This window comes from Struthio camelus, chromosome 4 (assembly GCF_040807025.1).
Source record: "Struthio camelus isolate bStrCam1 chromosome 4, bStrCam1.hap1, whole genome shotgun sequence".
Lineage (NCBI taxonomy): Eukaryota > Metazoa > Chordata > Aves > Struthioniformes > Struthionidae > Struthio > Struthio camelus.
In genome coordinates this window covers 61773127-61794723 of record NC_090945.1, presented here as the reverse complement: position 1 = coordinate 61794723, position 21597 = coordinate 61773127, and the positions used below count along the sequence as shown (strand labels likewise).

General features: G+C 38.4%; 1 protein-coding gene across 3 annotated transcripts in view; it reads right to left on the bottom strand.

Moving 5' to 3' along the window:
• The window catches only part of RFC1 (replication factor C subunit 1), a 44430-nt gene extending 29293 nt beyond the window's left edge, over nt 1–15137 (bottom strand). The window contains exons 1-4 of one of the 3 annotated variants that reach the window (XM_068943143.1): nt 15004–15137; nt 8567–8695; nt 7105–7180; nt 5004–5078 (exon numbers count right to left, since the gene is read on the bottom strand). In XM_068943143.1, coding sequence (XP_068799244.1) covers nt 5004–5078; nt 7105–7180; nt 8567–8695; nt 15004–15006 — 283 coding nt within the window. In that variant the 5' untranslated portion in view covers nt 15007–15137. Of the gene's footprint in view, nt 1–4958; nt 5079–7104; nt 7181–8566; nt 8696–15003 lie in introns of all 3 variants that reach the window. The other 2 variants (XM_068943142.1, XM_068943144.1) reach the window with 2 other exon arrangements.
• Nucleotides 15138–21597: the final 6460 nt, after the last annotated feature.

Here is a 21597-nt window from a genome sequence, read left to right as displayed (position 1 = left end):
ACCACATCTACTTCCCCAAACTGCTGTCATCTTACATTCTGCAGAGAGAAGAACAAGGATCACCACTGGCTCTTGACAAGAGCAGAGATCTCATCTTTACGGTCACATTTCACTTCATCCACACGTCCAATTTCCAGTTACCCTCCCATTCAGAAAGACAAATTTGGATACTATCATACATTTTAATATATGTATACAACACTTCTCTCACCACTGAGTGTAACAGCACATTTATTATCCTTATGCTGTACTGCTGGTATTTGCAAATTTATGCAAGGAGAAATGAGGCACAAAGTACAGAGAGCATCTAGGCATCTGTTCCAAATTTAATTTCAAGGGGGCTCATTTCTAAATGCCTTTTGCCTTGTCCTTCGTGGCCCTGGTTCCTGCTTCTTTGTAAGATGTCTATGTCCAAATCCACGCTGTCCTTCCTCAAGTGAGTATTAAGTCTAATTCCCTTGAGGATCAACTGCATATTTTCAATGACTTTTCATAAAAACTTTACAGAAAAGCTGCTACATTAAGAGCTATTTGCCATCTTCATCCATTTTCCACAAGTGTAGCAGTTTCCACAAGTATATACAATAGCAGTATTGTTCAGGAAATAAGAGTGACAAATTTTTATTTACATGCAAAGCGTTTCACTGTCTAAGGGATACTCATTCACCAACAACCCATTGCTCATTCCATAGCATTTGGTTTTGGGGCTTTGGGGGGACACCAGTACTAGTATTTATCTCATTTTTCTGTTTTGTTTTTTAATAACATGCACTCTGTATTTAGCAAGTACATACACAGGCTACTCTCTTCTTGTCCCATCTTCTAAGCTCTCAAGAAGCAGTTTCCCAGCAATCCTACTCAGTTTCTATCACTTCCGTTTTTCTAGCTCTATAAGCTATTCAGTCTACCACCAAAACAGGACTTATTTTTCAAGTTGTATTTTGCAATATTCAGACTATAAAGACAATTGCTACATATGCATAATTATCCCTACACGATTTATATGAAAGATTAGGTATTCACTAAAAGCCACTGAAGTTACAATTCCTACCAAATTAACCAGCTGTGATGAAACCAGATGAGGCTCAACACATCATAATAACAGGTCATCTTCCGCAAACAAAGCTCAAGGTTCCAGACTTCATTAAACAAAGTGTTATTTTAACAAGTACAACAAACATTTGGATTTTTCCCACTCCACCAGACTGTAGCATCACAACACAATTAGAAAGAGAGGGAAGGGGGGGGAAGACCCTCCCCCCGTTACTTGCTAGAGTAATTACATTTTACCTTTGGATATCAGTAAACTAAATACTTATTTAAATTAGATTCCTTTCATCAATAGTGAAGCATTTCTTACAGAATCACAAACAACATTAACTTCACAAGTCAAAAAGAAACAAAAAGCAAGACAATATTCTCATAAATCCACACTTAAAAAAAAAATCCTACAACATTTTTCAAGAAAACTATATCCCAAAGCAAAGTTATACAGAAGAGCAGAAGAAAAATTCAAACAACAGAGGAGAGAGTTTCAAATCAGATTCAAAAACAGGCAGAGGCAACAGATTATCCAAAGAGATGCCAAAAGGCTGTTTCAAAAACATTGCTGCAGACAGAGCCCCTAAGCATTAAGCTGCAAGTTTGGAACAAGTCCAACAAGACTATTCTTGATTTAAGCTTTCAATGATGTAATATTAAAAATAAGTAGAAAAAACACCTACAAAATTAATTACCATCTTTCTTTTTTTTATATATGTGTATATACATATATATACACATGCATCTCAAGATAATAGCTGTGTCAGCATCAGTAAAAATATACACACACTGCTGAAAACTCCATTATGCTGAAGAAACAATTTATGCATAGATTAAATACAAAAATTAAAGGGTAAACTCTCAAGGTTATAAAGACATTGTTTTAATCACACAGTATAAGTCAACCATGCGTGTACCTAAGATTCTTTAGATAAGAGTAACCTTGAACTGCGGTCTTCAGTTATTTCACCAATAACCTTGACCAGTGTTCCCATGGTATCACATGCAGAAGAGCTTGATTACGCCAACTTCAATTGCATAACGACCCTAAAAGTGTTCTGTTTATTACCCAGGAATCTGATAATTTATCCACTCTGGGGTCAATGCTATTAAATACCCTTTATAATTGATTTGGGAAGAAAACAGTGGCTGGCAAAATTGTCAAAGGAAAAAAAAATTGAGCAAAAAATAGAGACAAACCAATAAACTGTTCATGATAGTTTGGTAAACTGGGCTCATTTGAATATGTGCCAGGTCAAATATCTGAAACAAGATGTACACAACTCTGAAAAAGTGATTCTGAAAAAAGGCAGGAAGAGGAAGACGGTGGGGGGAAAAAAAACAGCCAGTGGAATCATGCTTCTAATGGGATATAGCAGCAAACAATCCTTTTTTTTTTTTTTTAAATGAAAAATGCAGGGTAAGATTAGGGAGGCAACATTATCTATATTCTCAGCAACAATCTCACAAAAACCCAGGCATAGCGCCTACTCTTTCAAAATGCAAACCTAAAACTCAAAGGTGAATCACAGAAGAACTACTGCAATCGTAACATTCGTATAATACGTTTTAACCAAGAAGATTTGGATTCAGATCAGTGTTGGCATTAACTTGATCACTTTTTCTAAGAATTTTTATAGGGGAAGTACTTCTGTTGTGAAAGAACGCTAATTTAGGAGACAAATGCTTAAGATCTGATAGTTAAAACCTCAGCTAAATTCAGACTGGATGTAGTAAGCCTATTGAACCAGCATATTTAGCCACAGCAGCAATTGTTAAAAGCACAAGTCTTGCTTCAAGTCCAAGCGATAGGAAGTTGACAGAGATGCATCAAAAACTCTGAGGAATGCACCTCCAGGATAAAAGTGTATATCCTACTATTGCAACTTCGAGGCAATTTTACAGCTTGTGCTGTAGCTGATCAAAGTATAGTAACCATTGTTTGGTGTCCAAACACCTAAGTTTATCTGCATTACAACAAGACAATGTGAAATTACAATAGATCAATGCAGAAAGATATTTATGCTTTAAAAGCAAATTTGTGGGAAAAAATGAATTTAACACAAGCAATTTAAATTGAATACCTATGAGCAATGAAACAGTGAATCATTCAATAATAATGCACAACAGTTTTGAACACATTGAGTAAACCGAGTCCAACTTTTAAGATGCTGCCAATCCATGCTGTTCAATAAATCAGGATAACGATTCTGACAATAAGCTTTAATAAGTGAATTTTCTCTGCCTGCATATATTCTTCACTTTTAGTTAGGTGCCACTAACAGACCTCTTGACTGCTCTCCTATCTCATTTTAACCAGCAAAAGCATATCCTGAAGTTGCAAGCATACTCTTGCAAATTTCAGCACCTCCTCCTCCCTCAAAAGACAACCGCATGCATACACAACACAGCCAAGTGTTTTCATATTTTTTAAAAAAAAAGTAATAAAGTCAACTCCATCTTCAAATAGTACTGAAATATTAAGCTAAGTATTAGACGCTCTGACAGTTTTCTTCCATAGAAACATTTTACAGGATTCACAAAACCTGATTATTTTCCCCTTAGGCTGGTAGCATATCCCTAACAGAGCTTGACTCAAACACGTGATAAGGACACGAGTCTACACAAGCCTATATTTACCTGTCAACTAACAGTAGCTAATGCCACCAAAACCTTTCCATTGCATCTTAAATACAAAGTAAATAATTGTCAACAAAACTGCTTCAAGATAGAACTAAGGGCACTGGACAAAAAAACACACTCTTTTTTTGTTTTCTTTGGGGGCTGGGAGGAAAGTCATGTTTAATGAAAATTCTGCAGGATGAGACTTCCTTAACAGCAGGTTTACAACAGATGAATGTCTCCTCTGTTAAGTTTACAGTCAAACAAGACTCTCCTCTCTAAAGCACAAAGCTCAAGGATATCACACGCAAAGCAACACTCATAGTGGTAATAAGGAGCAACAACCATGCAAATAACGAATACTACAAACTCAAATACAAGAATTTTTAAATCGAACTAATAAACTAAAACCACAATCTTAACCTCAAGCTTCAAGTATCATTCAACAGAACAGACAACGACAAATTTAAGTATATAGCTTCTAAAGAAGAGTTTAATTCTAAACAAAATTGTACTTAGAATTTAACAGTTAAAAAAAATCCATAGCCTCTGAAATAATTGTTTAGGTGATGCAAGACTTGAAAAAGACCAAGAATGGTTGATTACACCGTTCCTTTTCCTAAAAGCAAAAAAAGCCTTAAGAATTCAGGAAGCCGAGATCCAAGGCCAAGAAGCTGGCAGGATATATACAAATTATTGCCACAACCAGTTTTTTTTAATTCTAGAAGGCTAACAGGTATGTTGGGAGTAGGAGGGGGAAGCAGCATGTTAAGTTCTGGCTTGTATTGTCAGGAAAGACCAAAGCAAGAATTTTTGCCACTGCCAACTTTCACATATCAGGCAAAGATTAAAGAAATGGAGATTCATACAGCAGGGGGGCTAGGGGGAACTGGTTTTCACACCTGTTTATCACAATCAACATTCATTTCAGAAAAAGTGCAAGTGAGCAGCTTAAGCATATTATAAAGATATCCTTTACTCAACTCTCCCCACCAAACCTATGAAATACTTTTAAGCAAAAAATTGGTAGTTCATGAAGTTATACGGACAATTAAACCAACCTAAGCCACTTCCTGACGTTACCTCCGTTTTACCCTGCTCCTGATGTTACAATACCAGAGGCTAAACTTCTGATGTGCTTTCGGTTGGTCGGTTTAAGGAGAACACAGTTTTCCTTCCTCAATATTGGGTCTTACATTTATACTTAAGAGTACAACAGCTAAACCATCCATCCCATCTCTAACATTATCTGTCTCGTTATAGCTGAACATATAATGATGCATTTCTTCCATTACCTGTCTCTGAAACATAAACAACAGGATCCTGCTTTAGAACTTTACCAAGTTTTGAAGTAGCTGCTTTTTTCTCAGATGGCTTCTTGGATTTTTTCACTGACTGCACCTCCTCTTCTGAATCTGTATTTTGACCACAGCATAAATAGAGATTTCCTCCATATACACAGAGACTTTAAGTAACAGACTTTAAGCAATAGATCAAATAACATCAGTTAACATGTGTTAAAATACATTCAACTGATTGAGAAAAAAATACTGTATGTAAGGTCAGAGCATAGCCTCGTTTTTTCCCCATCAGCTAATAGCCTAACCATCATTTAGGCCAGCACATACAGGACTAAATGAAAATTTGTCCAGAACTCAGTCTAGTCTGGGGGGGGGGGGGGGGTTGTTTTTTTTGTTTTTTTTTTTTTTATTTAAAAAGAAATACTTTGCTTAGAAACCTTTCTGAAAACATGAGTGCAACTGTCACAGAATTGCAACAACAAAACATTTTTACATACATTCATCAGCCTGAACTTACGTGCTTACACAGATTGTATTATGCTGGTCAATATACCTGATCCAAAAATCTATTAACAGGCTAAAACAGATCACCATGGTTGTACTCCTGTTTTTCAAGGGGACACTGGTAGACTACTATTTTCATTGCCATTTGTCCTTTTAACTACTACTGTGAGATGGAGAAACTACAGCACTGAAGATTACATATACCAACATCCAAATGAATAAATAGGACAGAAACTGAAAAGCTGAGAGAACTAGCATGGGTTAACAGATGGCTACTCTTCAGAGCCTTTTTCTGTGGTATACACTGATATATCTGTAATTTTTTTTTGTTTGTTTAAAACAAACAAAAAAACCCTGATGGCTACAAAGTCATACCAACACACTCATGTTTTTCAGTCTGTGAGAAGCTTTTTCATCTTCAAAAATTTAGAGCAATATTTCTCTTTCCCTCTCCTACTTCTAACAGGCTAGAATGAGCTAATGCTGCAGACAATGGCAGCACTAAGTGAAGGTGTACAAATACTTTTAAAGGTAGTCAGCTGAATCACATATTACTTGTATACTCCGAACCTTATTGTAGAAACATTTCTGCTGCTCTTCCCTGCAGTTAAACAGGAAATGTTAGTATGATAATTTCTTCAGATTTTTGAACAAATTTTCCTATGCATGAAGGTGTTTGTGTCCTTGCTTTTCTTTTACAAGAGAAGCAACTTCTATTATTAAATGGTAGCTAAAAATTCAAGCAAAAGTGGCAGTCAAGAATTCAGCAAGAGTCAAGAATTGCAGGAATTGCAAAGCAGTCTTTTCTGCAGTTTCACAACAACTTTGCAAGATTCAGAATCCAGTCAAAGAGATTGAATGGTAGAACAGCTGAGAAAGATCAAACAAGGAATTTCAAGCTTTTATATTAAACAAAGTTGACAGGCAAGTTTTTTGAAGATACGAGTGCTATAAAAGGGGTTTTCTTATTATATTCCAAAGACTATTTTTTAAATGGGACAAGCAGTACTTTAAATGATACTCTGTACATTCAATACTCTGAATTTGAAACACACCAAAAAATCTAGTGAGTATTCATCCCATATTTCTAGTGTTTCAAAACAAAATGATAAGTATGGAAACAAAAGTTATTCTATAAAAATTGCCTACCATATCATGTACATGCAGTGCGAGTAAATGTGAAATTATAGTATATAATCAGACTCCTGTATCCAATGTAGAATGTTATTTATCCCTAATAGAAGGGGAAACCTAAAACTTCCAATAATTTCTATACAAGTTTGCAAAAAAAAATTCTAGAATTTTTATCAAATTGACTAATGATTAAAAAAAGAGAGAGCGCAACAAGTCTTATTAATAGCTATTTCATTTTATGGCATGTGTTGCCCTTTATTGCTATCAAGCGTTATTAGCTATCCAGCAATAATTTCTGTGAACTAATAAAAATCTCCATGAACAGTGCATGCAAAGATATCCCTCTCCACTAGCACAGATGCACGTAAGAAGTTTTTTTGAGAATCATGTTTACAAAAAGAAGAGACAAAGCACAGCTTTCAGATGTGACATTTAGCTAATCAACCTTGAATTTTTATGCAGAAGATGCAAAGCAGGATTCTAGAACAATTGCAAACATTACCTGAATCATAGATTATTCTTTTTTTCTTGTTTGTTTGCTTTCGTTTGGAATCATCTTCACCGGGTGAATTCTTCACCTAACAGTAACAGTCCATTAGTTCAACCAATAAACAGGTCCTTCCAGATTTTACTCAGCTACCCATTCAAGCTTATGAGTTTCAAACAAATTCTAACAAAAATAGTTTCCCAAAATTACATTTAAGAACAACCTTTTGGCTAACTCATCAGGGCGAGGGAGGAAAAAAAGGAAGAAACCACAGCAGTAAAGCTAAACATGCTTCAAATAAACAGTAGATGATGCTACTGAGAATAAACATTGATGATTTTAACTGTCATTAAAACTTGAATCAGACTTTCAAGTGCTTCAAAATTTCAAACTGCGAAAGAAATGGCATGGTCCCAGCAAAAGTAACAGTGGTACAGGCCAATAAATTAGTTGTAAGGAGCTTGGCTAGTACACTTATGGTTCCGTTCTGTGGCTTAGCTGTACCTGCCAGAATTCAACATGACTTGAGAGTAACAACTGACTGAAGGAAAAAAAGCATATACAGCAGTTGAAGCTGGATTTACTTCACTGTGCTGTTTGTCTGCAGTTCTTCCTCTCACTAAGCAGTGCAACTGCCATAACAGATTGTACCAATGGTCACAATCATCAGATACGTTGCATTTGACAGCAGCTAGATTAGGCAGCGTTAAGAAAGCTTCTAAAAACCTGACAAGTTTTAGACATTTAGAAAAATCATAAACTGCACAAGTAGGAAGTTTCTTGGGCTATCAAACTATTGACTGTGGTTGCTCTGTAATCATGCATGACTATAAAATGCTTCTGAAAATATAATTTGAGATGAACATAACTATGTGTTTTATAATCCAATTCTAATCTGAAACGGAACAACCAATTCTAATCTGAAACGGAACAACCAATTCTAATCTGAAACCTGTTAAATCCTTGGTATAACTGGAGGAGTACAGAGTGAAAAAAGAATAGGGCACATAAAACCATAAGAACATTGTTTTAAGTTCACTGTCCTTTACTTTTACATTATGACAGTGAAATTATACACCTAATAGATAGAATGTTTCCCTCAGATGATTAAAAACTATGAAATTAAAAACTGGTCAGAGGGCTTCTAGAGCACACTGTTTTACCTCACCAAATGGGTGATATTTTTATATGTCTACACTAACTGTGCATAAGCATCCCCCTTTCTAAATAAGGAAAAAAATATATATATAAGCAGAGTTAGATTAACTTCAAACATACCAGATTCTTTCTACGTTAGCATCTGATCATTTAACTTTTACCTATCTTCCCTTTGCCCTACAACCCAAATTTTTCAAAAACTAGTAACTTTCTAGCAGCAAATTGTGTAGGTGATCAAGAAGTTACTATTAAGTGGTAATCTCCTCCTATATCTCTAAAAATAAGAGAACTACAAAAAGAGAAAAAAAGAAAAACTAACCTTAGTCTCCTTTCCCCTTTTCTTCCCACTTGAGGTCCCTTCCCCATTTTTTAAGTTTTCATTCTTTTTCAGAGTCTCACATTCTTGTCTCTTTCCAGGAGGTACAACCCCAAAGAATTTCCGGATATCCTATTAAACAGGGAAAGAGAGTTGTATATATTTTTTTAATTATACATAGCTCTTATAAGTATGACACTACAGAACAGCATTATACTTAAAACAGCAATTTACTTCCTCAGCAACTCTTCTGTTACAGTATTTGTTGATCTGGACATTTTGTTTAAAGCCTAGACAACAAAGACCAACTAGTTAAATGTAGGTGGTCAGCAGAAGTCAGACATCATGCAACCTTTCTCTTGTCCTTTAATGATTAAGTGTTTATTTTTCCCCTTAATCACACATCTTTACCAATACACACTTTAAAACAAACTTCCATCAACAACGAAATAGAGCTACTTGAAACAGATCTAGGGTCAAAGTTTTTTTTTTTTTCTTCCCTTTCTCCCCGCATAAGCCTAGCCCAAAATACTTTTACAGTTAAAATGACTAATTCGCATATAAAGCATCATCCATTTTGGGGGGGGGGGGGGGCACTAAGAAGCACTAGAAGCTAAGAAGCACTAAGAAGAGCTAGAAAGCAGTCAAGTAATAGGACATATGGCATTCTCCACCTTCTTACAAATTTAGAACAGTAACCATCACTCATCATGAACTAGCCAATAAGAAAGATTAAAATTTAAGCAAAGAGAAGAGTTATATAACAACCTAATAAGGAGAACTGCAAAAGGTCTATTTTATAACTTTATTTTATTATCTTATGATAACACAACAATCACAGAAGAAAACACTTTCTATATAAGTAAAACTAACAGCTGAAGCTTCAATAGAAGAGATATTGTTTGACATATAAATGCATACCCAACTTCTGTTTAAAAAAAATCAGTTTTATTAAAAAACAATTTGAGAAAATCCATACCTGTTTGGTATCACTACCTCTAGGGGTAGCAGCCATTTTACAGAAAGAAGGTACTAATCTGGCCTAAATATATAGCAGATAAAGGGAGTGGCTTAGGACTATCTCCCGCTCAGGTGATAGCTGTTCCTTTCCTCATCATAGAGTTCACCTGGTTAGTTCTTGATCATTACAGGGAACTACAGGTAAAGTAAGTATTTTTAAGAAAATAGTACTGTTTATAGGCTCTGTAAGAATATGGTCAATGAGAAGTATTTCAGGGTCCTTTTCTCTTACCAGTTCCCCACTTATTTGGATTATCAGAGCCCTATGGGTCTAAAACCAATAGAAGACGTTATTTGTAAGCATTAACAAAATATGTGATACTTGTAATTTATTTACTATACTAAGCTTAAAGCAATTTTCTAGAATCAGAAGTGTTGTTTCCTGTTAAAATTTAGACTCTTTACACTTCACCGGCATATAACAATATTGATTCTGCAAACAGACAGGGGTAGACCGAGAAACTTTCTTCCACAATGAGATTTTATACGCTTTCATCTACTTGAGCTTTAAGGCATAAATTTTCAGCACTCAGCTATTTTACATGTACTCCTACAATACGAATGCAGTACTTTGTGAGCGCTGAAATTTTGACTGCAGATACTTATATCTAAGCTGAAAAGCATCTATTGAAAAAATCCTGAAGTAGATTCAAGCGTTAGATCACCCAGGCCTCATTACTGACTTCTTTTTAGTCTTACATTTATATAGGCAACAGATAAAAATGATTACAATTCTCATTAGATCTTTTACATAGTAACATTAGTTAAATACTACAACACAGCAAAATAAACTGACTTTAGAACCAAGCTTTATTTTCATTTTTATAGTTATAAACGTTACTTTTCAGTGGAAAATATTCGGAGAATAATTAATTTTAAATCAATAGCAACTCTTTATTCATTCCAGTATTTAAACTAGAAACTGCTGACTAGTGAACATATACCGCAGTAAGTGAGCTGCTCTACAAACACCATATGCAATAATATTATTTTTTATGGACTGATATAAGGAAACACTTAATTATATCCTGCTTATGGAATGTGGACTTGAAAAATAAAATATATGAAATTAACCTGTGTGTCCCAGCTTCTTCCACTATTTTAATCAAGGTCCCTGAACTGTTAAGGCCCAGAATACAACATGTAAATTACAATTTTTTTGGCTCAGCAGTTCTCATGAGATATCCAGTTACCTCTTCATAAACAACAGTAATTCAGAAAATGAATACCACGGCTCTATGCCCCTGTACATTTAATGTGCTATAAAGAGGAACTAAACTGTCATTTGAAGCTAAAAAAAAAAAACTTATCTAATTACAGTCACCTTAACAAGCTATTACCTTTTTTACTCTCCTTCAGCCAAACTAGTTTAAACATCTAAAATAAACTGATGACAGTCAACTGCTACTATCTTTGCTAACGCAAGGTAGGAGTTCATTAAATTAACAGACAAATGAGAATAAACAATTATTTTAATGATTTTGTTTCTGTTTGACTCAAAGTAGCATCCACAAAAACACTATTTTTCCCTCAAAAATATTGTGGTGATGCAGCAGCTCCATATTCTAAAACTGCCTCCATATGTTAACACAGTACATTCTATTCTCTTGCTGCAAGTTGCGCCTCAATCCTCAGGAAATAGCAGCTTTTTTTTTTCCATTTTTTATTGCTACATGTTTGTGTTAAGGGTTTTTTCAGAAAATAGTGTAACTATAATAGCACACAAGCCACCTAGAGTTTTTTGACTAAAGGTTTGTATTTGGGTAGTAAATTTTAATTTCCCATAGTGACAATCTACTTCCCAGTGACTAAACTACACAGCCCTAAGCAACAAAGGAAATTTGACAGCTATGTACAATCTTCTTCAATCTTCAGCATTATATATCCTCCAATCTTCTTTGGGCATCCTACTCTTCTGAAGAAAAGGTAATCTTGTTAGAAACTACTGGACTAAAACAGACAGTGAATTCAATTGGTTTGACAGAAAAGTATGTCATAATGTAATAATAAAGTTACCTTTCTTTTATCCGAGACGCATGAGAGCTAAATTTTTTTGTGCTACTTTTTAAGAGATACCAAATAAATAATTAATTCATTGCAAAACTAACTGTGGAAATAAACTGTGTATGTCTAGTTTTTATCTGTATGCATTCAAATGAGAGGAGGCCAGTGTGACTGACAAGTTCCCATTGGGGTGTTCCCCTAAAAACCACAAGACTCATCAGTCTTGCATATCCTGGAGATATGTTCACCAGTACGGCTGTCCCAGGTGATCTCCTTGCCTAGAAGAATAAAATTAAAGAGGCAAGCCTATATTACTGTGGCTCCCCATGGGTGCTTCAGCAGCAGCAATGTGAAACACAACTTCAAGCAGTTCTGCCTAAATGGGGTTTAGGGTGGGGTGGGGTTGTTATTCTGCTTTTTACCAGTACAGATCTGAAAATAAACATGAAGCAATTACTGACTGGGCATATTGAGTTTAAAGGCTTCTTTTAAACCATGGCTACTAAACAAGGGATTCTGATCCACATCTGCACCACCACATTTTGAGGAGACCCAACCATGGTCCCAAACAAGGCCCAGTATTTCTGATGAGTCTGCCTACATTTGGAGAGTAGCTGGTGCACAGCACTGGTCAGCCTAAAACGCTGTAGCCAGGTGCACTGCTTCCTGCTGAGCTATCTTAGTAAAACTGTATAACCTCATTAACGGCTAAGTAGTCCAGTTCTTGGCAGTTTTCACTACTGCTTCAAATCCTCAGTCTTATGCAGAAGTAGTAGAGAACAGAAATGAATCATGTCAGGTTGCAAGTTTTCTCTTGAAAGATTTCTATCTGTCAGCTTTACTGGGGAGAAATAAGGCTAATTGAATTTAAACCAATTTGTTAGTGCAAAGACTGGTTACTCAAAGAGTTTATCAGGGTAACTTTTAAGACTAGCTAATACTCAGGTTAGAAAATTCAGTTATAAAAGCTGTCTTTGCAACACTTCTCTCATAAACTCTCCAATCTGATTTTCTCTCACAATTTTTTCCTGCATTTTAAAAGCCTCCTAAACCAAAGACCACAGAGCAGATAAAATTTCAGTACAAAACTATTCCAATGCTTCAATGACAGAAGAATCTCAACCCTGTCAGAATGTGCACTGTACATGCAACACTGCATTATTAGCCACAACGAGTGCAGTCTTCTTAAAAGACTGGGTTCAAATAAAGCAGAGTATTTTCCAGAATAACACTGTTACAACTAAGTTTGCATCTCAAAACTACACTGTGAGGTAGAAAATTGAATTTCATCAACCTAGCTCAATGACTGCAACAACAAGTAATGCAGTTTCATTAGGTACTCTGAAGTGTATCCATAGGAGCTTTGCATCAAAAAAATCATTTGCGCTAATCTACAAGTCTGTTTGTTTCAGCGCAAGTTTTGCGCACACATCAGCTTTGACACCTGGCACGTCCACAAAAACTGCACTGCCTGAAATCAAATTCCAAACATCACTTCAGTTACACCAGTAATACTTGCATGGATACCTACACTAATTTAAAGCTTACTAATAGTAATAAATGAGGTCTAGGTACTATATAGTCCAGGTACTATTTTAGAACAATATCACAGGTCTAAGTATACACAAGTGATACTACAGTTATGGCCATATAACTGTTGTATGGCTGCAAGAGAGGCAGCGCAAGTAGCCCCTACTACCAGTCATTCGTTCCCTCAGTTGTAGCATTATACAGCCCTTTGCACGGTACCTGGATCAGGGAACTAACCCGGATAAAAGTAAATCCTTTCTAACACAAATCAGTATAGCAGAACTGAGAAGATGCTGTGGAATGAGGCAGATAGGGGCTACTTGTATTTGGTGCTACATGAAAAAAGGTTTAAAAGTACATAAAATAAATGCCAGTATGCTTGTGGTGTCCTTGCACAGCACAGAGCAGGGTACAAGGTTACTATCACTACATTTTGCCTCCCTCTTTACAGCTGCAGCACCAATGGTTGCACAGCCTCTTCTCTTCAGCACGGGAAAGGGAATGGACTGGGGAAGCTCATCCTTCCCCCCAGAATGATGGCCGTCTTCCTCCCTTCCAGGAAAGGCCCAAACACTGTGAGATGCATGCCTCTTAGAAAGAGGCAACATGCAGGAAGAGAGCCTTTATCCCAGCAAGGTGGGAAAGGAGGAAGCAAACTTCCCAGTATGATCAGTTTTGTAAAGAGATGGTGGTAGGGGAACAAGAGAGGCAGAGAAACTCTTGTCCTGCTATGTAGCTCTAGGTCAACCACCGCTAACAGACTACCAAAATATCATGGTTTAATAGTATCACGATTTGTAGTGCTGGCAAACCTTTGTATCAGTTTGGGAAAGAGTGGGGTGGTGCTGCCCATCATTGCTGAGTGTCAGGTGTAATATACAAACAAGGTCAAGTTCTATGTAAACGGAGTTCAAAATCAGAGTTGAATGAAGCTGGCATAGAGCAGCATTTTTAGTTAACCTTGTAACACCTGCACACAGACCCCATCTAAGCAGAAGCAAATTTAATTGATCAAGAGAAGAAGACAAAATTCAATCTTGTAACGCACACACACATACATTTACAAGCTATGCGCATCCCGCATAGGGGAGTTGCCTCCTTCATTATTTATAATTGCTTCCACTTACAGATCAAGTTCTGTTTTTCTGACTTGAACAGCCTTTCTACAAACATTGCACACTGTGCACTTGTGAAACAGACATCTCCTCACGTACACCCTTACTAAGGGCAGATGCAAACAGGCTGTGTTCAGGAAAGAGAGGCCAAGTTGTCCGACTGCCCGCTGGTGCTTGGGAAGAGGAGGAACCCCACGCTCGGACAGCCTCGCGGCCTGCACCTTGCTGCGCCATCGGCTTGGGGGTGGATGGGGGCCGGAGACAGGCACAGCCGCTTCCCTCTTCAGGTACCCGGGCTGCGCATACAGCCGCGGGAAGCTGCTTCCCTGGCCACGACTTTAATTTCCCTGCACAGGCCACCGCGGCACAGGCCGGGGGGAAGCCGGGCCGCAGCCCCAAGGCGCGGGGAGCGCCGCAGGGCGGGCAGGGATAAGCGGCTCCTCCGCTGCCAGCGGTGGCCTCACCACCGCCCCCGCCCTGGCAGCCCCCTGCCGCTCCGCCACAGCGCGGGACCCCCGCTCCCGGCCCGGCCCGGCCCGGCCCGGCCCGGCCGGCCCAGTTCGCCAGCAGCCTCAACGGCCGCTGCCGCGCGCTGGGGACGCTGACGGCCGCGCCGCGCCGCCCCAGCGGGAGACTGCACAACGCTCCGCCACCCGCCCCCCCCGGGGGGAGAAACCGCGGAGAGAAGGGGAGGGGAGGGGGAAGGCCGCGCCCCCCACTGGCACCGGGCGCGGCGCGGCGCGGCCCCCCTCCCCCCGGCGCCGCGCTCACCATGCTGCTGGCGGCGGTTTATCTCGTTAGCGGGAGGCCGCCGGCTCCATCGCTCCCGCCCCCCCCCCCCCCGCCTTCGCGCCAACTCCGAACACCTGGCGCGCGGCGCTGGCGTCACAGCCGCGACGGACGGGGCGGGGCGGGGCGGGGCGGGGTGGAGGGAGCCTGCCGCGCGGGCGGGGGGGTGCGGGGCAGGCTGGCAGGACCGTTAGCGGGGCAGGGCAGAGTGCCGTTAACGGCCGGGAGCCCCCGACGCGCTCCGCCTTGGCTTGGCGCGACGGCTTGGCAGCTACAGCTCAGGCCCTGGCCGGTCGGCCGGGAAGGAAACGGGGGGCAGCTGCTGCTCGGTGCGGGGCAGTTAGCTCTGCCGCTCTGGAAGGAAGAGGCGTCTCCTGCGTTGCGGGCGGTCACCGCCGGCAGAGCAGCAAAGCCGACAGTTTAACCGTTGAACCATAATCTGTGCTGTGCCTGCATGAGGTGGATCGGGTTTTTTGTGCACTGAGGCAAATGAAGCATCCCAAATAGATAGGCAAATAGTAGCACGGCAGTGCAGTCACAGTGAGTCCGACCTGAATCAGCCCGATGCATTAAATTACTTTTCCGACGTGTCTTACGGACTAAATATGATTTGGCTCTTTCTCATTTCTTTCCCAGTTGTGCAGGAAGTCTTAGACTTCCATTTCTCTATGTGGATTTCTCCCCTCCATTAAGGCCAAGGAGAGCTCACAGTCTGCTAGGGTCCGAGGGGTCGAAGAGAAAATAAGAGTTACGCTCAGTCTTCACCTACTGTCTTCTTTATTTCTGATTTTTTTTTTTTATGAAATCCTGTATGCTTTCTTTACTTGCTGGGCATTGGGAGGGAAAAACCTTTGGCAATCCAAATAAAAATCAGTTCCCTTCTTAATAATAGTTATTTATTTGATGTCTCTGTTCTGCCAACCCATTGAATCCCTACTCACTGATAGTCTTGGAGGAAAAAAGGGGCAGGGAGGGGGGGATGAACTGAATTTATGACTTTCAAATATTGCCATTGACTGAGAAAACCACTCATAAAGCAGTACAGAGTACAAATTCAATCGGTACTTGTCTTACAGTACTAATCCTTTGCATACCTCTTGTACTCATTTTCTCTTTTTGTAAGAACAAGAGGCTATCTCCTTGGTGTCATGGTCGAACTCTCAACAAAGATAGTTGCATAGATATAAAAGATAGATCTTTTTGCCTGACCTGAGAAAACAGGAATGCTCATGGTCTCTATTACTAGTTCTGTTTAATTCCTTAAATTAAGCTGTAAATAATTATAAGGCCCTATTTATATAGAAGTTGCCACTGTTCTTTTATGAATGAGTATGGCCAGGTGGACTCTTTCCTTCATATTTTTAGTATTAGTGTAGCTTGTGAATTTGCATTTCTGGATAAAGAAATGGAAGAGCAAGCAAGTAAATATAGACCCCACAGCACAGGCTGTGATTTCAGTATTTTTTGCGAATTATGCCGTAAATCTTGGACTATAATGGCTATGCAAACAAAAAGGTATCACTTTAGAAAAACAACTCTAATGATATGTTTATATTTATGTATTTAATTCTCATTATGCCATTTTTAAAGCTGTACTTATTCCCAATGCCAAAATTAAGAGTAGTTTAAATGGCTGACATTTGTAAGAGCCACACAAACTGTTTAAATAATGTTAAAGAATTATTGCAGGTGGTTATCTATGTTTGTATTTGATAAAGCTACCTAGAATAACGTCAAGCAGAGCAGTATGCGCCTGTGGGCTTGTGACATGTTCATGTTTCTTGGAAGGCAAGAGTTTAACCCTTTATGTAAAGTAGATCAGCCCAAATACTTGGAATGACCGTAAATCACTTCTGGTTACAGTGGAGAGACTCCGCGGTGTTTCTGCATGTGTGCCTATGAAACCACTGCAAGTATGAGAAACCTTGCTGTGTCACTGGAAACAAAACCTAATACTCACTGTATTATGATGTGCTTTGTAAGATAAAATAAGGGCAATATCCCGTTTGATCGTATCATTGATCACGGGTTATGTTTTAAAGGCATATGATCCAATTAAAAGTACTATTTTTTTTTTAAAAATAGCTGAAGTACTCCCAATATTGTCATCCTATTTATAACTAAACCAAAGAGTAAACAAATCAGACTTGTTTTCTACCTTTTTGCAAATCACTTACTGCCTGGTTTATTTGGGATTTTTATGTTGATATTTTCCAAAATATATTTTAAAACCTGAGATATTTATTAAATCATGAGCTTCCAGTTTCTTCCTTACTGAACAAAAACAGTCTTACTGTTGTTAGTGAAGCCCTTGTCTTGTTTATAGAGAGGGAAAGTTGTGTGAAGAAAAATACATGTTCTTATGTTGAGAAATATCAAATAGATTAGTCACTTTCCTTTTTGGTAATATTTTCTAGGTCATTGTGTATTTGATTTTTTATATTTTAGTAGTTTGATACAATTTTAGAACCGAATCAACTTTTATTGTAACTATTTTGAAGCAATGTTTTCTTTAGAGTTATTCCAAATTTTGTATTTTGTGTTTTTTTGAAACTTATCTAAGTACAAAGCAGATAAACCTGTAACATAATACTGAGATACTTTTGAAGTCCACAAGGCAGTGTTTCTCGGTGTTTTTAGGGCACAGCACACTTCAATCATTTAAGAAATCTTTGCAATGTGTCATGGTACACGGCTAATGTTCTTTGAACCTCATATATATTCAAAGGACCTCACAGGTTAAGAATTGCCCTAAAGAAGTATACTATTATAATGCTGTGATGATAAGGAAAACACAACAATGTGTTTCCTGAAATTAAAACTTCAGGTTAAATTCAACGTTTTTAAATGGCGTTGATAAGTATCGAAATGTCCTCTTACTAGATGGTAATGTTTCTCTCTGTTAGATGAATTCTGTAGGGAATATGATGTTTACTAGAGTCTCTAGTAATAACAAATGGTTTTCTCTTACATTGTAGAAATAGGAATTTGTATTTTATTGCAGACCAAAAATTCCAAAAATTCTTTGTAAATCTGTCATCTAGGTTCTGTTTACGTTAGGCTTTCTATGTATCCATCACAATTTTGTGTCTTTAGAAAAGATTTGATCCCATCTCAAGCAGTTTTTGCTGTGTAATTCTTTGAGGTAAGTCTTTGATATGTGTTACACTGCTGAGAGCAATTACATAAATTAAGTTGTGATTTTTTGAGTGCTTAAAACTATTAGGTCTCAGTAGGTGATGTTAATGTAAACAGTGCACTTTTTCTGAGTGAACTTTGTCCTTAAATCTTTTCTCTATCTTCATTTGAATATCTAAAGGCAGAATGACTGTGTCTTAACTCAGACTAACATTGTATACACTCAGACTCCATTCTTTCTGGCTAATGCGCTCAGCACTTCTGCAGATCAAACTCCGAGTTTTCAAGCTGAGCCCATAAAACAAGGGGTATACATAATTAAAGGTTAAGTCAAAAGTTGGTTTCATAATTTGAATCACTTATCTTCACAGAGGCAAGGACAGAAAAGGAAGTTTGATAGGTGAGAATTGAACAGCATAGTCCGTTAGGCCTCCCAACTGATGTAGCTGTATTGGCAAGTGCCCTGGAGATCCCAGACTCTTTCAGCCTCAATTCATTCTGAAACCAGTTTCATCACATGCACAGCCTGAGGCAGGAAATTGCGCTATGTAACATCACGCTGACACCTGCTTGCGGCATCAGGGTGGGAGCCAACACTGACTTCTGCCACTCGAGCTAGTGGCATCATTTATTCCTTCTTCTTCTCTTCCCCTCCCTGTGCACCCCCGCTTCTCAGCTGTTCCTGATCAGATCTCACTGGTCTTTACTACTTGTTTTCCAAGTTAAAGGTCAGAGCCTTTCCTTTCCCCAACTCGTCATTCAGCTAATCATAACCTTCTTCCCAAGTTCACGTCCTTATATGACTCTCATCAGTTTAATCTCTTTCTAACTTTATCAAATAACATGATAGCCCGTACTATTAAATCTGACAAAACAGTAAGAAACTAGATTCACGGTCTTATAGTGGGAAACCTTTTGAAATCTTGATTAAAGCATGCTCCCAGGCACATCAAAAACGAGAAAAGAAGTGCAGTTCATAACTTTGGCCAGATTAAGCATCTGTGAGCACAAGTCCACTACACTGCTCACATCTCATGCTGATGCACCGTGTTGTCTGCAATAAGATGCAAGTTGTACTAGCTCTGCTGTAGTTATTGGGGAGAAGCCTATTGTCTTTACTTTGTCAGTGCACAGCCATGATGTTGCAGAGCTGTCATGAGTGTTTTGATCTCAAATATCTGGTAGTCATGGCAGCTGTCTACTTTTGAGGTACAGTGGCATCCATAATGACTTGTGTTTGGGTTTTCTCTTTCATAAAGTATGATCTATGCGATCAAAGCATTTTAAATGTTAAAATGGGAGGATTACAGTCATGCAATAACCATCCCAATAAGTATTTCAAAATGCTATTCCATGTGATAAAAAAGGAACATGTGACACGTACTGTAAGATTAACTTGGTACCTTTCCTCACTACTTCTCTCTTTCCCAAACTGCCTCTGCAGGGTCTAAGCTGGGAACTGCCAGCAGTTACTGCAGGTGCTTGAGGGAGTTGTGGGTTTGTTGGGCAGACTAATATTTGCTGGGTGGCTACCCCACCAGCAGAGCTCTGCAGTGCAGAAGTTGTCTGTAAGAGCTTCCTTCATCATCTACAGTGAAACTGTTTTGCAGAAAGGTGGTGCAGAGAAAGGCTTACAAATATGCATTGAGATAGATATTTTGTTGTTTATCCTAAAAACAAACATATATGTTTATAGCTTTTTAGCAACTGACTCTCACAAAAATAAAATGTCTTCCAATGCTTTAACCAGCTTCATCGTTAAACCAAAGGTATGTCTAAACAGCATGATGCAATGCTGTGTAAAGACATTCAAGCTGCCTGCAAACATGCTCTCTTAGGTAGCAGGAACAATAAAGCGGCCGTCCATCTGGACTCCTACGTCCTACATGTCAGCAGAGCTAATTCGTTGAAGCAGAATGCTTGCCTCGGGAGAAATTGTTCCCGTGTTCCGATTTCAGTGCATCTCTTTCTGCCATGCAAAGATACTTCACGTTGCTATTGAATTCTGTGAATCTGTTCGGCAGCTGTGATTTACAAGTGGATACGTTCTATATCTCGCATATTTACTGTATCAACGCATGTACTTTTGCTGTAGTTTTAAATATCTTAAAAGATGAGTTTGTATTTTAAAATATTGTGTAACTGCTCTGTAAGAGATCCACTCTACCAGCTGTGGATATCAAGACTGTTAAATTAATCAGTACTGAGGTAACATCTTTCAGGGTTATTTATCTTTGCTCATTATTGTTATTTAAAAAAAGCAAAGGAAATTGCTTCAGGATTGGAACAGACCTGTGTTAATTTTGTACTGTTACTATACATAGAGCTGTACAGCAGAGTTTATGTAGGATATAAAAACAGTTGTATGCATTTGAATTAAATATTGACTTGCTTTGCATTTTTACACTGTTGGTGGGACGTGCATTTACCTCTTCTCCATAACAGAATTTCCTACATGAATCCAGGGAAGATTTTCCTGCAGAAGTGGGATCGTGCTTGAGCAGGGCAGGACTGGGGAATCACACTTTGCCTTTCTAGCCATCTAGTTATACAGAAAGCGTAAAATGTCATGATTTCTGAGTATTTTCAGAATTTTCTGAGTATGATTTCAGAATTTCCATGCAAGCACAGTTAAGGTGCCGTATTGTGGGGCTAGCAGACCTGTACTAGCGCTCCAGGGATCTGCCCTGAACAGGAGCAAGCTCTTTAGTTTTTCCCAAAGGAAGGTAAACTTGATCTTCCTATGAGTGGATAATGTGAGAAAACATTCACAAGATACCTGTAAATATCTGGAGCTTTGTACCCAAACCAAAAACTTCAAGAAGAAATTGACATGGAAGAGACCATGCCCAGGGAGGCAAACATTTATTATTATCATTATTATTATTATTATTATTATTATTATTATTATTATTATTATTGTGTCTATCTGCAGGTTAGTAATAAACTGTGTCGTAGTGTTATATGTTGAATTTCTCAAGGGTGAAAAATTCAGCTCTAGAAAAAGTCACTCAAAAATGATCCCAAAAGCTTTCTGGCATACCCTTCTTATTTAACACGTTATTTGTTAAGAACTGATATATCACCCTTTAATTGAACTAAGTAGCGTGGAATATATTTCTTCCATGTTTCCTTGAAATGCAGTTGCGTGAGGAATAAAGAATATGATAGCTCGTTAGTACCCTCTGTCACCTGGTATGCTTCCATTTTAGTGACCTAGCTTTAAATAATGATAAATTAGTTACTAGTGTTTATAATATTCAGGTAAGCTATTTTACCAGAATAAGAACACAGCCTAGGTGTCTCAGTGATCATATAGAGGCCACCTCCCTAAAATTATGCTGTTCTCTGACCCATCCTAGGGCTCATAGTTCAGGCTAATCATTGACAGGGTTTTTACGATCACAAGCTTTTAGTGAAGCTTTGATAAGACACTCC